The 14,417-nt window shown below is 44.5% G+C and overlaps 2 protein-coding genes across 2 annotated transcripts in view; one reads left to right on the forward strand and one right to left on the reverse strand.

Annotated features, from left to right (window-relative positions):
- The window catches only part of LOC113225866 (WD repeat-containing protein 26), an 8,851-nt gene extending 4,032 nt beyond the window's left edge, over positions 1–4,819 (forward strand). The window contains exons 3-5 of the mRNA XM_026458320.1: positions 11–288; positions 560–677; positions 749–4,819. Of these exons, the coding sequence (XP_026314105.1) occupies positions 11–288; positions 560–677; positions 749–1,399 (1,047 nt within the window). The 3' untranslated portion in view covers positions 1,400–4,819. The remainder of the gene's footprint in view (positions 1–10; positions 289–559; positions 678–748) is intronic.
- A 454-nt stretch (positions 4,820–5,273) lies between these two features.
- LOC113225881 (trafficking protein particle complex subunit 4) lies at positions 5,274–6,402 on the reverse strand. The gene is made up of 4 exons (XM_026458336.1): positions 6,141–6,402; positions 5,971–6,062; positions 5,698–5,884; positions 5,274–5,621 (listed from the first exon to the last, which is right to left on the reverse strand). Exons 1-4 carry the CDS (start codon positions 6,313–6,315, stop codon positions 5,422–5,424), a joined length of 654 nt encoding a protein of 217 aa, XP_026314121.1. The 5' UTR covers positions 6,316–6,402; the 3' UTR covers positions 5,274–5,421.
- Positions 6,403–14,417: the final 8,015 nt, after the last annotated feature.

A 14,417-nucleotide genomic window follows, 5' to 3' on the forward strand; every position in this document is an offset into this window, starting at 1 on the left:
GCTGGCGCAGGCCGCGGCGCAGCAGGCGGCGCGCTGCCGCTTCCACGCCGCGCCGCGCCCGCCGCCGCTGCCCGGCGCGCCCGCGCCCATCCCCTTCTCGCTGCTGGCCGACCACCACTGCTCGTCCGACCACTTCCCCATCCACCCGCTGCAGGTGCTCAACGAGCACTGCGACGAGGTGTGGTACTGCAAGTGGTCGCCCGACGGCTCCAAGCTGGCTTCCGGCTCCAAGGACAACACCGTCATGATTTGGGACTTCGACCCGCAGGCCAAGCGGCTCTCCTTCAGGTGCGCCGCCGGCCGGTCGTCGCCAGGGGGTCTCCTCTCGATCTCCGTCCGACATCCGGCCGAAACAGTTACTGCCACATAAGCTGTACTTGACCGAATGAAAACACGCGTGATGCGAATGAAGCTTCATACTTGATACTTGTCTTTTAATTTTGTCGAATAGTACTTGTTTGACAGTAATTGTTTCGGATGGACGTCTGACGGAGATCAAGAGTAGACCTCTACGTCCGTCGCGCAGCCGCTGGGGTCACCGCCGTCGTCTCTGTTGCAGGAAATCACTGGAGGGCCACTCGTACGGGGTGTCGTACCTGGCGTGGAGCCCCGACGGGCGCTACCTCATCGCCGCCGGCCCTGAGGACTGCCCCGACCTCTGGATCTGGAACATGGAGGTGACCGGCCGGCCGACCGCCCGCGCGGCCCGTGCCGGCCGGGCGTCCCCGAACTCGCGCTCGTTTTGCAGACGGAGCAGCTGCACCTGAAGATGACGCACTCGCAGGAGGACTCGCTGACGGCCGTGTCGTGGTTCGCGTCGTCCGACAAGTTCGTGTGCGGCGGCGCCCGCGGGCAGTTCTACCAGTGCAACCTGGAGGGCGAGCTGCTGCACAGCTGGGACGGCGTGCGCGTGAACGCGCTGGCCTGCCGCGGCGAGGGGCTGGTGGCGCTGGCGGCCGACACGCACCACCGCGTGCGCCAGTACGACTTCGCCGAGCCCAAGGCCGACCGCAACCTGCTGCAGGAGGAGCACGCCGTGATGGCCATGTGCCTGGACGCCGCCGACTCGCTGCTGCTGCTGAACGTGGCCAACCAGGGCGTGCACCTGTGGGACGTGCGGGCGCGCGCGCTGGTGCGGCGCTTCCGCGGCCTGTCGCAGGGCCACTTCACCATCCACGCCTGCTTCGGCGGCGCGCACCACGACTTCGTGGCCTCGGGCAGCGAGGACAACAAGCTGTACATCTGGCACATGGAGGGCGAGGAGCCCGTGGCCGTGGTGGCGGGCCACACGCGCTGCGTCAACGCCGTGGCCTGGAACCCCGTGCACCACGACGTGCTGGCCACGGCCTCGGACGACAACTCCGTGCGCCTGTGGGGGCCCAAGAGCCACGCGCCCTAGCGGCTCCCCGCCCCCGGGTCGTCGACAGGGTCGCCTCGTTTCTGACTTTCCGTTTCGTTTTTGCGAGTAGCGTTTCCGATTAGAGTCCGCCGTCCGTCCGTCCGGTTCGTTCGTCCGCCGTATGCGCAGACGGTTGCTTCGAACGAACCTCCATGAATTTGAATTAATTAGAACGTTCACTTTCGGTTATTTCGTAACTCTTTACGATTCGTGTCACAAATGTTCACATTATTAAACGCCACTCGTATTCGACGATGCGTCAACGCGACGCCGACGTCGGAGTCGTCCGGTCGCCGACCGACGACGGCGACGCCGACGAACGCTTCCGTGGAATATAGTACAGCTGCACTAGCAGAGTCGTACGTTACAAAGGTGTGCCGGAACTTGAAAACAAACGAGAAATTGAAAACATTTAGTGTAGTAGGAAAAGACTTCTTTGAAAGCTGTGATTTTTTTTTATATAATGCACGTAATCATTGTCGTACTTTACTAATCATATCGTATTTTTTTTGCAACCTTTGAATTTTATTTTAACTTCGTATTCTGGTCGACCGACCTTTCAGTTGATGACCCGCTGCGGTCATCGCACTCTGTGGTACGTGACGTGCGAGAACATACGCCCAGCTAAGTTTCGGTTTTCTGTCTTACTTTTTAAAGTAATTTTTAAATTAACAAGGTAATTTCTGTCTCACTTTTGTATCTACGACTGACTAATACTGGTTTGCACCTACATTGCTTTTCAAAGACTGACGGCCGGTACGCGTCTGGTACCTTATATACTTACTGAAAAGGTAAGTGCAATAAGTATTTGTAAGTTGAGAAATCAGTGCCGTACTACGGTAACAAAATGGAACGGCGAGCACGAGTGCCGCGACACGCGACACGCGACCGGCAAGGCGTTATTTTTACTAGTGAGAAATTTAATATAATTATGACTTCGACTGAAACGACACGTCGCGTCGCGCTCAGCGCCTTGTTTCATAAACAACTAGACTAGACAATTGTGGTCCAGTTCAGGAGCCTTACCACGAATTCTTATTACAGTTCAGTACAGGCTCGTAACGAGAAAAAAGCGTGATGGTGATATACACTTCATGTAGCGCTGTCTCACAACGATTCATTTTAGGTCCTAAACTGAATCCTAATAAGAGTACATGGTAAGGCCCCAGTTCTCACGCGATTCGTCACGACTTCGTTTCGATGCGGGTTGGCTTTTTCTGTAGCCGATTGTGTGCTATACGAAGAGTGCCATTGTCGAGTGCAAAATAATCGGAACTAGCAAAATTTTGGGAGCATGGCGTTTGGCGGCGGCGCTCGATGTGACCTATTCTTTAGTATTACACTAGCTGTACAGGGTTCTGCATTCTTCCTATCGCGAGTGACTGGCTCGGCCCGACGGGGCTTCGAATTGATTGCGGTCTCATTTGACGCGAAATTATGTCTCAACCTTTCAACGTTCGCTTTGATCGATCTCCTTTGCGAGTATTTTCGGTAGTTTACAAGGCACTTTTTGGAAAACGATTTAAATACCCATTGTAGATGTACCAGAATCGCTTAGCTCTTAAGGCATGGCTAGTGGAAAAGTGGTACATTCATATTAGCAACACGGGCGTTATTGGAATAAGTAAACTTTTAACATCAACTATTATATTTTTCGGCATGTCAATTTGGGTCTCGGTTTTGAATAAAAAAAGTATCAGTAGAAATTACGTCGCTGTGCAGTCAGATGAACCGGTTCGTGAAAGATTTGCTAGTAAATGTTATTTAAAATTTTGATTCTGGTAAACCTGTGCTGTTCTACCATGTTGGATGAAATAAAATATTAAATCGCAGTTACCGGTCAAAGCGGAGATGCCAAATTGAGATTTCTGCTATAAAATTGTACAAGACCTGCAACACTTAAATTGCCCACAGTTGAGATCGCAGAAAGGCGTTGATGTACTCATGCAAATGTGCGAGAGATACTGTGCGTAGTGTAGATACATATGAAATACGTGTGTCTGGGGAGTTACAAATGTGGAGGTAGGAAGTTAACTTGGGTGCAGAGTCTTGCACATGTGAATGATTGTAGCGGGAAAAGAAAGTCAAGTTGTGGGATTTCTATTGAACGACTCTGCAACCGGTTTTCAAGACCACTTCCCACAGGTAACGGTGTGTCATGAAAGTTGAAAGGGAGATTAAAATTGGACTGTAAAGTTCCAAGTTCATTTTCTACATTGTAAAAATCAGATCGTGTGAGTAAGGTTAGATAAGGGATATCGATATCGGAATTGATTCGGGGGTTTTTGGGTACTGAAGAAGTAGTTATAACTCTATCGACCAAATATGCTGCCTCATTTAGATCTCGCGTTTCGGGTGCCGAATTTTTGTCGTCGGATGCAACTTTCTGTGCCAATAAATCATGTTGGAATGGCAAAGATGGCTGACTTGTGTTCTAAGTGTAACCTGCATAGTTGTTGTCGCATTGTCTTTAACGATTGAAATATATTTAATCCACACGCATTTCAAAAAAAAATGACCCGTATAAAAATGAGTTTTTAAACTCTGTTTCCGTAGAATGTAAGCAGTCGTTACACTCGAACGGCAAGTCTGGCCTTCAATAGCTGCCGGTATCGGGGTATAGTATGAAACGCGAGTGATCGAACGCAATAACAATTAGCATGTATCGCTTTGTCGACTCTTATTGTTAAAACGTAACGTACTCTAAAGATTATTTATCAGTAAGTTAAGGACGGGCGAGAGGATCACACGCGCATCGCGCTTGACCCGCGGGCGTGCCTCTCGTGCTCAACACGTACGTAGAGTTCGATGACGTCACCATTCGACGGGCAAAGACACCAGCACCGGCAGTAGCGCGCTATTCGGATCTACGTAGCATTATTCTTATTAAGGCTCTTTCATTAACTTAATTAAGGCTTACTTATAGCGACAGATATATTTTGTAGCGGAGACCGCTCTCGGCTCTATTTTTGTACCGACCACTGAGTCTCACAGAGTCTCCAGCCGCCGAGGGCACCGTCGAGGGGCACCGCCTCGGCAGTGACGATGATGACAGAACATAGCACTAACTGTACTCAATACATTATAATGACAAATTTTGTATTAGTCGCGGGCTCCGGGGCCACCACAGGTGCGCTATATGCGGTTTTGTAAGCATTTTCTTTTCGAGGTTTTATTGTATTTTTAGATGTAGTAGGACTTGTGTAGATTTTCTACCTCGCACAAATTCACTGGACGCTTCTGTGTCTGCTCCTGCCGATATCGGCCGCTGCCGAATTACAATTTTGTTATAAAAATCAGTTTTAAGCCTTATAATGTTACACGGAAATTAAACCAATTTTGAGAATATTAGTTTGTATTTAGTTAACAAGGGTATTGTCGACGCGAATTTAGCTTCCCGAAGTGAAATTAACAAATCGGTTACTGTATGCCGACAGGTCCCGGAGTCCGTCTGTACCAAATATCAGGCAATAAACAGAGTGAGTGTGCGTGTGAAGTACAAAGCGCGCCGCCAGCGCAGCGCAAGCGCGACACGCCCGCCTCTCTGCCGAGAGTTCAATGTGGCGTAACAGTTTGCAGTGCTAATTGTGAAAACACAATCTTCAATTAAAATAATATATATAATTTTTTATTACTTATTTGTGTAATTGATTAGGTCCGTTTACGTTTTCAAAGGACTCTTGGCAAATAGAGGCGAGCAGAATAACTGTAGCCGAGGCAACGGCGCAACGCCCGCGCCTTGCGCCGGCGGCGATCAGAGTAGTGTAGTGCGGAGGGCGAGTGTGCGGGCAACGCCCGGTTTGAATTGTTATTATAAATAATTATATCAATAAATTTTTTTATTGTAAAAGTAATCAGCATTTTCATTTCGTTTGCACAGTAAATGTAATCAGCAATCACTAGCACAAAAATATTTTACAAAGAAACATTACATAAAAATAACTAAATTGCATTTATTACAATAATTATAAAAGAACTTTTAACATTATATAATATACTTTATAACTAAATTATCTCATTGACTATAAATTAGCAGTGCCTGACTTTTCCACAATCTCGAGCAAAGTGTGCAGTGAGGTGTCAAACAGTTCACACCGGATGGGCATCTCCAACGAGTAGAAGGGGTTCTTGAGAGCGTAATCTGAATAAAGCTCGTATATCCTTCTGAGGACTACTTCTGAACCTTGCATATTGGGATCTGTCACTATTATGAATTTCACTCCTGGAAAAGATTTAACAGAATTATGAACAAGTACTGATGATGTACTTCACATATTTAACCAACAAATTGTAAATACCTGTTAGTGTTTGGAAGCAGGAGAGCTTAAAAGTGTCTGCTGTCAGTGACTCGATGCCTGAGCACTTGGGCACGGGGCTCAGTTGACTGGCTAGCGCAAACAGTGGGTAGAACATGCTCGCCAGTACGATCTTCTCGTTGGTCGTCGCCCGCGCGCGGCCGAATTTAAGACTCAGTGGATAGTTCTCCTATAAGGGAAATTGGTAATTTAAGGGAAATTGGTAATTTTCACTGTGAACTTAAATATTTAAAATATATGTGTGTAAAATGATACCTTTGCTTCAATGATATTAAACACATCTCTGCCGTCTTCCGTAGTGCGACCAGATACTGTAGAGCCGTTTACAGAAAGGAGTACATGGCCCACTGTAAATAATTGGATATATATATAAGTTATATTTAGTTCCTACATTAAAAAGTGCGTTAATAATAAGTGTTTTTTACCATTTATCCCATCTCGTTGCCCAAACACAACGACAACTTTCTTGTTTTCATACTGCAGCTTGATGTCGAGAGGAAATCCGAATGTTTTCTCAGCCTCCACCCGGGGTATGTTGTGGTCATAGTTAAATATTAGTCCTCCAGATTTACTGACGATGTAAACACCGTATATAACCATTATTTACACTCTATTTTCGACTAAATCCTAAAGTTTTCCTAATAAAGCATTAAATAAACACCTCCGATGCGAAATTCGTTCGAAACTATGCACAGTTTATTTATATAATGTCAATCAAGTTTAAAGAAACAAGCTCAAGAGAAAAGTATAATGATGACCCGATAATGGAGATAGTGTCTTAGCTTAATTTATGGAAACTATAAAAAAACATATTTTTGAATATGTTTTTTATCACACATACAATAAAAGTAAAGACGAACAACGGAGAAATCGTAACCTGTTTTAGAACACACTATTCTGACAGTTACCTTTGGTGTTACCAATTTCAATTTTATGAAATTGCTTTTAATGGAATCAACTATGGTCGACGTAATTATTTAATTTTCCGAAAATCTTTCAAATAGTTATTTTTCCGGAAAAAATACCGAAAAATTGGGAATATTTCCAAAATTTGAAAAATGGGATAAATATAATTTCGAAGGCTCGTATTATGTGGTCGGAGCACATGATGAAAAGACATTTTGACAAATTGAAAGAATATATTATTACGACAATTGTCTACTACCATACTACGAAAAGGCATTTTACTATCAGAGTGTTTGAGTCAGACATCACTTGTGCTCATCAGTTTATGCTGCTGTGACGATAAGTCAAAGTCAAATATTTTTATTCAAATAGGCCAATTACAAGCTTTTTCCACAATTACAAGCACTTACCATCGTCAGGTGAGTAGTGGTGTTCATGTAAAAAAAATATAGATATTTTTTCCGATGTGATATATCGAAATGTTGTATCGATATTTTGTGTTTTATGCTAATAATTGTAAAAGATAAAAGAAAGGAAATTTTACTAAGAGTAAATAAGTAAAACCACCAGGTTTGACACAATAATCAAGTATTTCTTCAATTACTTTTATAATACATACGATTTAGATTACTAAATCGCATATATATTTTTTTAAACGAGCTGACGTTGCGCCTTCCATGTAACTCACGTAAACATTCTTAAAATTCATTAGATCTAACGACAAGTCGCTAAAACGGCGACACTGCCCCAATCGTTGGAGCGGGAATCAATATCTGCCGAACGACTGCTTTGCTCACAGATGGCGCCTCTTGTCAGGCAAAATATATTCAATTTGCCTACACACACGAAATCCTTTAAGCAAAATTAACGAAATACAAAGAAAGTAAAAAATCTTTTCGAAAGACAGCAAAGGCTGCTATTTTATTTCCGACAGCTGATCAACGGCTAACCGCACACTTAGAATATTATTGACAATCCAAGTTTATGTATGTTCTCAACGCAACAATATCGCCCGCACAAAAGCAATATTATTGTCAATATTATTGTATGTGCGGCTAGCCAATGAGAATATTACCAATACGTTACACTGACTTGCATTTCAAACGCTGATTCGCTGGTCATCCACCAGCGAATCAGTGCTCGAAGTGCGTTTCGATTTTGCGAGTACCGTCAGGAGCACATCAAGTGTCAACTTTGTACTTTGTACCGTTCTTATCATAAGCGGCATAGAGTTGGATTTAAGTCTTAAGTGTAAAGATTGACGTGCTCTTGACCCTTTACAATTTTGAATTGCATACTTTCAACTTCGTACGATTTTTTATGTATCGGATAAAATATATCATAGTACAGTCAAGAGCACGTCAAGCTTGACACTTTGTACTATGGACTGTTCTTATCGTAAGCGGCATAGTCAAGCTTGACGTGCTCTTATTTGTACATATCGATACCGAATGATACGATAATATCGGATTGATTCGATATATCGAGGGCATATATCGATATAGCACTCCTACAGGTGCGGGCTCTGCTCGTCCCTTTAAATCATTACGAGAAATAGAAAGATGAAGACGATTGTTTTACACATCCACGTCTGTCCAAGAACCTTTGACAGAGAACAAAAAAGTAACGAGAATGGACACTCTCCGCCCCTCCCTAGATTTAGATACCACACCACGCCCCGCGCATTGACGGTCACATTTGACTGAACGACAATAAGGCTGTCGGCGAGCCGTTTTCGCGCTAAGACGGCTTTGCTATTTGAATATTTTTCATTTGTTAATTACGAAACTTGCTCGTTAATATCATTGTACATTACTATTTATAATGTGAATTGTGCTGCGTACGGCTGTTTATTATCATCGAAACGGGATAAAGAGAGGAGTTTCTTTCGTTTTGCGAAAGATGAAACGATGATGATAAAAACTTATGTCTGAGGGTTGTATTCCAGAACTCTACTCAATGCTCAATGCTCAATTTAAGTATGATTTCTAGTGCTTCAAACAAACAAAAAAAAATTCAAAATCGTCCACAATTGACGGAGAAATCGGTGAATACTTACATTGTAGATGCCTATAAATTTTGAGGATTTCCCGTGATTGCCATGGGATCCCCTTATCAGAATCGGGAACACTTCGAGAGTTTCAAACAAAAAATTATTTTCAAAATAGGTCCACAATTAACGGAGAAATCGTTGAACATACATAAAACATACATAAAGCCAAACATATAACCTCCTCCTTCACTTTGAAGTCTGTTAAAAATAAAGAACACTGCACTAAGAGAGTTTTGTCATTACTAAAGATGATATGACTGGGATGGAGATGTACAAGACATTCCTACTTGTTCCTGCAAATCTTACGCGTGCAATAGTGGTTCCATACGCGAAAAATAAAACGGAGGATATGTCTGATTTTTGCAGCTACATTACAACTAAAATAGTAATAAGAAACATTTATTGCGTTATCGCCGAGACACACTCAATGAGCTTAAAACTACAATACAATAATGGGCTGGTTAAAAGGGCAGAGTACATCGCCTAAACTGGTGCATATTAATGGGCCTGATTGGAGAACTCAGCAGCGCGAAAAGGTTGGTAGTAAATAAGGTTATTGCGGACTCCTGTAATCGTAACGATTAGTAGCAGTAGTGCGCTCCTTGTGATAGAGTTCGTCCAGGGAAGTACTGCCAAGCAGTAATGTGAGCATTACTGCGTTCCGGTTTTGTAGGGTAAGGGTGCTGGTGAAATTACAGGCACAAGGGACTTGTCAACTTATGCCTCATGGTGACGGGTGCAGAGTTGCGGTGCCCCGAAGAGCATTGTGATTTAATGCTCTGATTGGCACTGCAACTGTTACGAACAGGCGTGTAGCTTACCACTTGGCGCACGACATGTTCGTCCCGTCACTTGATATTATAATAAATAATAATACGTTGAAATCATAGCGTTGTGACGATGCAATGACCACGTGGCATCGCACTTATCCGGTGGTGCTAACCAGGAGAGGGAAAGGAGGCTAAGATGACTCGCTGCACCAAAAAGGTTAAAATCTTGCTCTTTAAAGCATATTACCAAAACTTTTACAGGAGCAGCCTGTGAGTGAGGTTTGCGGAGAACCTTGAATACCTCGAGGGTACAATGTAACTACGCTTTGAAGACGCTAATGGGACTGCCGCGACAAGCGCCTAAAGCTTTTGGTGCGACTACATTTGCGTCGAGTAGGAGTCCAGCTGTGGTATTTTCTCTATTTATTATTAGGGCTACACGTAGGTGTCGTGTTGTCACTAAAACTACTATGGATCATATATATGATCTGAAACAAACTATTATATTCCATACTACCCATATCTCAACCATAAGATATCTTTAAAAAAGGCCAGGTTATTATGTACTCAGAACACATGGGTGTTAATAAAAAGACGAAGTCGAGTAGAGGAAGAAGGAAGGAAGAAAGAAGTACGTCTGGAGCGTAGCAATTGGAGAAACATAGTCTTTATCTGCGGGACCCAGGCGCAATCTGTTGGTGTGTGCGTGTGTGTGTATGTGAAGAAACTGAATTAAAGCCATTTGACTACTACTTACTAAAAATAACACAATCGAAACTTTTTATTGTCATAGCAGTTGATAAAGTTAACTACATATTGGGGAACTTCACTACCAGTTGGTTTCTTAAAGTTTATATTAGACAGGTGGACGTATGGTTACGTACTTACTTTTTTTTAAATATAAGTGCGCATTTAACCTCCATCTCACCTGATGGAAAGTGACGATGAGATCGACGATGGAGCACGCACACCTAAATAATGCCTATTCAGTCTCGCCTTGCAAAGACCCAAGTTATAACGTTCAGGGAACAAGTCTGCTGGCAGGGAATTCCACTCCATAGCCGTTCGCCATATAAATGTGGAAGCGTAACGCTTCGTGCGAATCTTTGGAATATCCATAACATAGGCGTGGAACCCAAACCTACGCCTAGTCCCCCGGTGATGGAAAGGGAAGGCGGAATTAAATCGTGTAATTCCATCGCACACTCTCAGTGATATATCCTGTAAAATACCGATACGCCGGTCACTTTACGGCGGTGTTCAAGTCTCTGCAGCTTCGCCTGCACTAATTCCGAGTCACCTATAAGCCTCTTGACACGGTTGTCAATTGAATCCAAAGTGGCCACAACCCACCAACGTTCCCATGGCCCTATCAACCTTCTTGGTTATACGGGCCGAAACAGAGTACAAATATTTCTACGTCCTATGTCCCTAATGCAACTATCCCCCTTCTGGGGCTTGCACGACACAATTACACCGTCGGTGTCCGCCGAGAGGTCGCAACGGTCTCTATACGTCCTTTCTAGCCTGCTCCGACGAGCATGCCATTTCCGCACGACGTCCCGTAACCGCCTGAAGTTCGCCTCCGAGCCTACGATATCGCGATAGTGTCCAAAGTGGCTAGTTGATATGTAGCAGACCCATCCCAAAGGTGGCAGCAGTAGTCCATGCAAGAACGGACTTGTGCTTGGTACAGTTGAAGCAACTGTCCCGGTGTAAAGTAACACCTCACACTGGAAAGGATCCCAAGCTTCCTTGGCGCATTTTGGTCATGGATTCAATGTATCTGCCGACGTTCAAATTGGACGACAGGTCCATTCCAAGTGGCTGGAGACTGTGATATGGATATATCACGAAAAATCGAAGTGAGCTCAAAGGGACTCCGTTTTGTGGAGAATAGACACGCCTGCGTTTTGGTAACGTTAAATTTGACAAGATTGGCATTGCTCGAATCGGAGACTGCCTGGAGTGTCAAATCTAAACGGCTAACCATGGAATCTCGACAAGACTGGATTTCCTCTCCACTGACCCTTGCATTGGTCAAGTACCTATCTACAACTGTGTTGTCATCAGCATACGCAAAGGTACCTGGAATTAACATATCATTGATATGTAGCAAAAAGAGAGTTGCAGGCAGTACGGAACCCTGAGGAATCGGCATCTATCACCATATGTTCGGAAGAGTAGCCTTCAAAGCCACTCGAATCAAACGTTCGCTCAAGAAATCCGAGACCCAATTGCAAAGGTCAGTGGGAAGCCCATAAGAGGGAAACCCATAAGAGGGAAGCTTACTTAAAAGGCTTGCGTGCCAGACCCTGTCAAAGGCTTTAGAAATGTCCATAGACACTGCAAGTGCTTCGCCTTGCTTTTCTATAGCCTCGCTCCATATGTGACAGGCATACACAAGAAGATCCCCAGCAGATCGCCCTCGTCGGAATCCGTACTGGCGATCACTGAGGAGGTCGTTGTCTTCAAGGTATGATAGGGGACGATTGTTGAGTACACGAGTTGAGTCTTGCAGAGTATGGAAGTGACTGAGATAGGTCTATAGTTGACACGGTCTACTTCCCTTTTTTGGCACAAGTTGCACGTTTGCAAGCTTTCACGACCTGGGAATTACATCAGTCTCAAGTGAGAGGCGGTACAGGCGTGTGAGAACAGGAAACCACTCAGGCGCACAGTTACGCAGGACTATTGCTGGAATTCCATCTAGATTTTGCAGAGTTCTAAGTACCTCTTTTTGGCGTATGCGAACTGGCATGCACCCAACCTGAGGTAAAGTAGGTGGTAGGTTTCCTGCGGCATCCAGACGCGAACTATCTGCAAAGAGTGAGGCAAAGAGATTCGGCTTCTCTTCCGCAGTATGAGCCAGCAAGAAATCCGGCCTCAGCAGAGGTGGCAAAGGTGAGCGACAAAAGTTAGATTCGCCCGCTTTGGAAAGGGATCAAAACAATTTGCTGCCGGCTGGATATAGGGCAAGCTTGGCTCCTATGCGGCGCACATGGTCGAACTTGGCCCTACGTAACACGCTTTTGCACTTCTTGGCGGCCATATTAAAAGCTTTCTTCAAATTCTGAGTACTCCGAGCTTTGCGTAGTCGAGCATCTGCCCAAGCTTGGTACGCGGAATGTTCACGTGCTTTAACACAACTACAATCAGCGTTAAACCATGGACGAGCTTGGGGTCCATTGGGTACATCACAGTATGGTATGTAATACTCCATACCCAAACGCAAGACTTCGACTACAGCATCAGCGCAGCTCGACGAGTCTCCTGAAGTAAAGCACGCCTGCCAGTGATGTGACGCAAAGAAATGGCGCATTTCGTCCCAATCTGCTAACTTGTATCGCCACTCCCGTCACATACCACTAGGTTCGACATATCACTAGGACCCGTTCAGGGGGTCCTAATGGTCGGACGTGCCCAGTTGGGCATCCACAACCACAGAGTATCGGTCCGGATCAGTTGTCAGCAGAAGGTCCAAGCAATTAGCCGTGTGAGACTCAACATCTGGTATCCTAGTGGCGCCACTGACAATCTGGGATAGGCTTAGCGTTAACGCAAGTTTACGCGTCTCTCTCCCAGCGTGATCGGCCTTCTGGTATGGGAACAACCATTCTTGATGGTGTGCATTAAAGTCCCCGAGAATGACTAGTTGCGCCGCTGGGTATGCTGAATCTCCTCAGATGTCTCACTCAGATATTGGAACAGCTAGGTAGTCTCTTGATCTCCACTGTGCGATCGGTAAATACAGCAGTACACTATTTGTGTAACTCCTGTGTCTACCAGAAGCCACAAAACAGAAAAACTCGGTGCCTCAAAGTTCTTGAGACGCTTGACACAGATGTAATCGCGAAAGTACACACAGACTCCGGCACGAGGTACGAACCTGTGCTCCAGAGTATACCCGGGGTAGCTGAGGTACGCTGCGTCTGTCGGACATCTGATCTGCGTCTCTGTGAGGAACAGCAGCTGCGGTTTGTCGATTTCAAGGAGGTAGTGGACCGAATCGACACTTGAATGCAGACCTTGGATGTTAGTGAGGTGCACTTTTAGTGGGAGGACGTGCAACCGCTGCGTATACTTTTTCCATTTTTGCTTTTCATGCTTGTTTTTGGTAACGACTAAACGGATTTAGATGAAATATAATATAATAAAGTTTCAAGACTGCCATTGCCCTGCCATATACTTACGATTAGGTATAACATAACGTACTTTTATAACTAAGTTTCAATAAAGAATGGGCCTTAGCTTGTGTTTCAATATGATCAGTACTCATCATCATCATCAACCCATTTATACGTCCCACTGCTGGGCACGGTTCTCCTTTAAGACGAAGATTTTAGGCTTTTAAGTTCATCGAAATTCTCATGATATTATATATATATTCATTTCATAATGAATTTCGCACACACATTCCGATAGTCGAGAGGTGCGAGCCCAGATTCGAACTCACGGCCCTCTGCTTGAGAGGCAGTAGGTCAGACCATTAGACTACCATAGCTTTAGATCAGTTCTCATCTACATCTAATTTATTTTACATTGCCGTCAATATAACTTTCTAAAACCCATTTAAGGGAGCGTTTTGTAGATATTTTAATTTTACACACGTAACATTATAATAGGTAATGAATCTATTTTTCACGGTTGACTCCACGGTAGTCAACCGTGACCATGGGACCTGTAAAGGGCCCGAAACGGCGGTTTGTTTGAAAAAACAAATATACGCGATTTAAATCCGGAAAAATAGTTTCATTTCCTATGTGTAACAATCGCGAAAACCTAAGAACTCGATAATATTATAATTTCGTACCTCGTCGTGTTAACAATCAACAAAGTGACTCACACAGATTACCAATATTACATAGGCTAAAAGTCGAATGGTTCTTCACAATCATCTTATCACTGATACGATAGCATATTAAATGTACTCAGACTTACCTATAAGACGACTTGCTAGGCGATTTTATGAA

Source organism: Hyposmocoma kahamanoa, unplaced genomic scaffold (assembly GCF_003589595.1).
Source record: "Hyposmocoma kahamanoa isolate Upper Pololo Valley unplaced genomic scaffold, ASM358959v1 179, whole genome shotgun sequence".
Lineage (NCBI taxonomy): Eukaryota > Metazoa > Arthropoda > Insecta > Lepidoptera > Cosmopterigidae > Hyposmocoma > Hyposmocoma kahamanoa.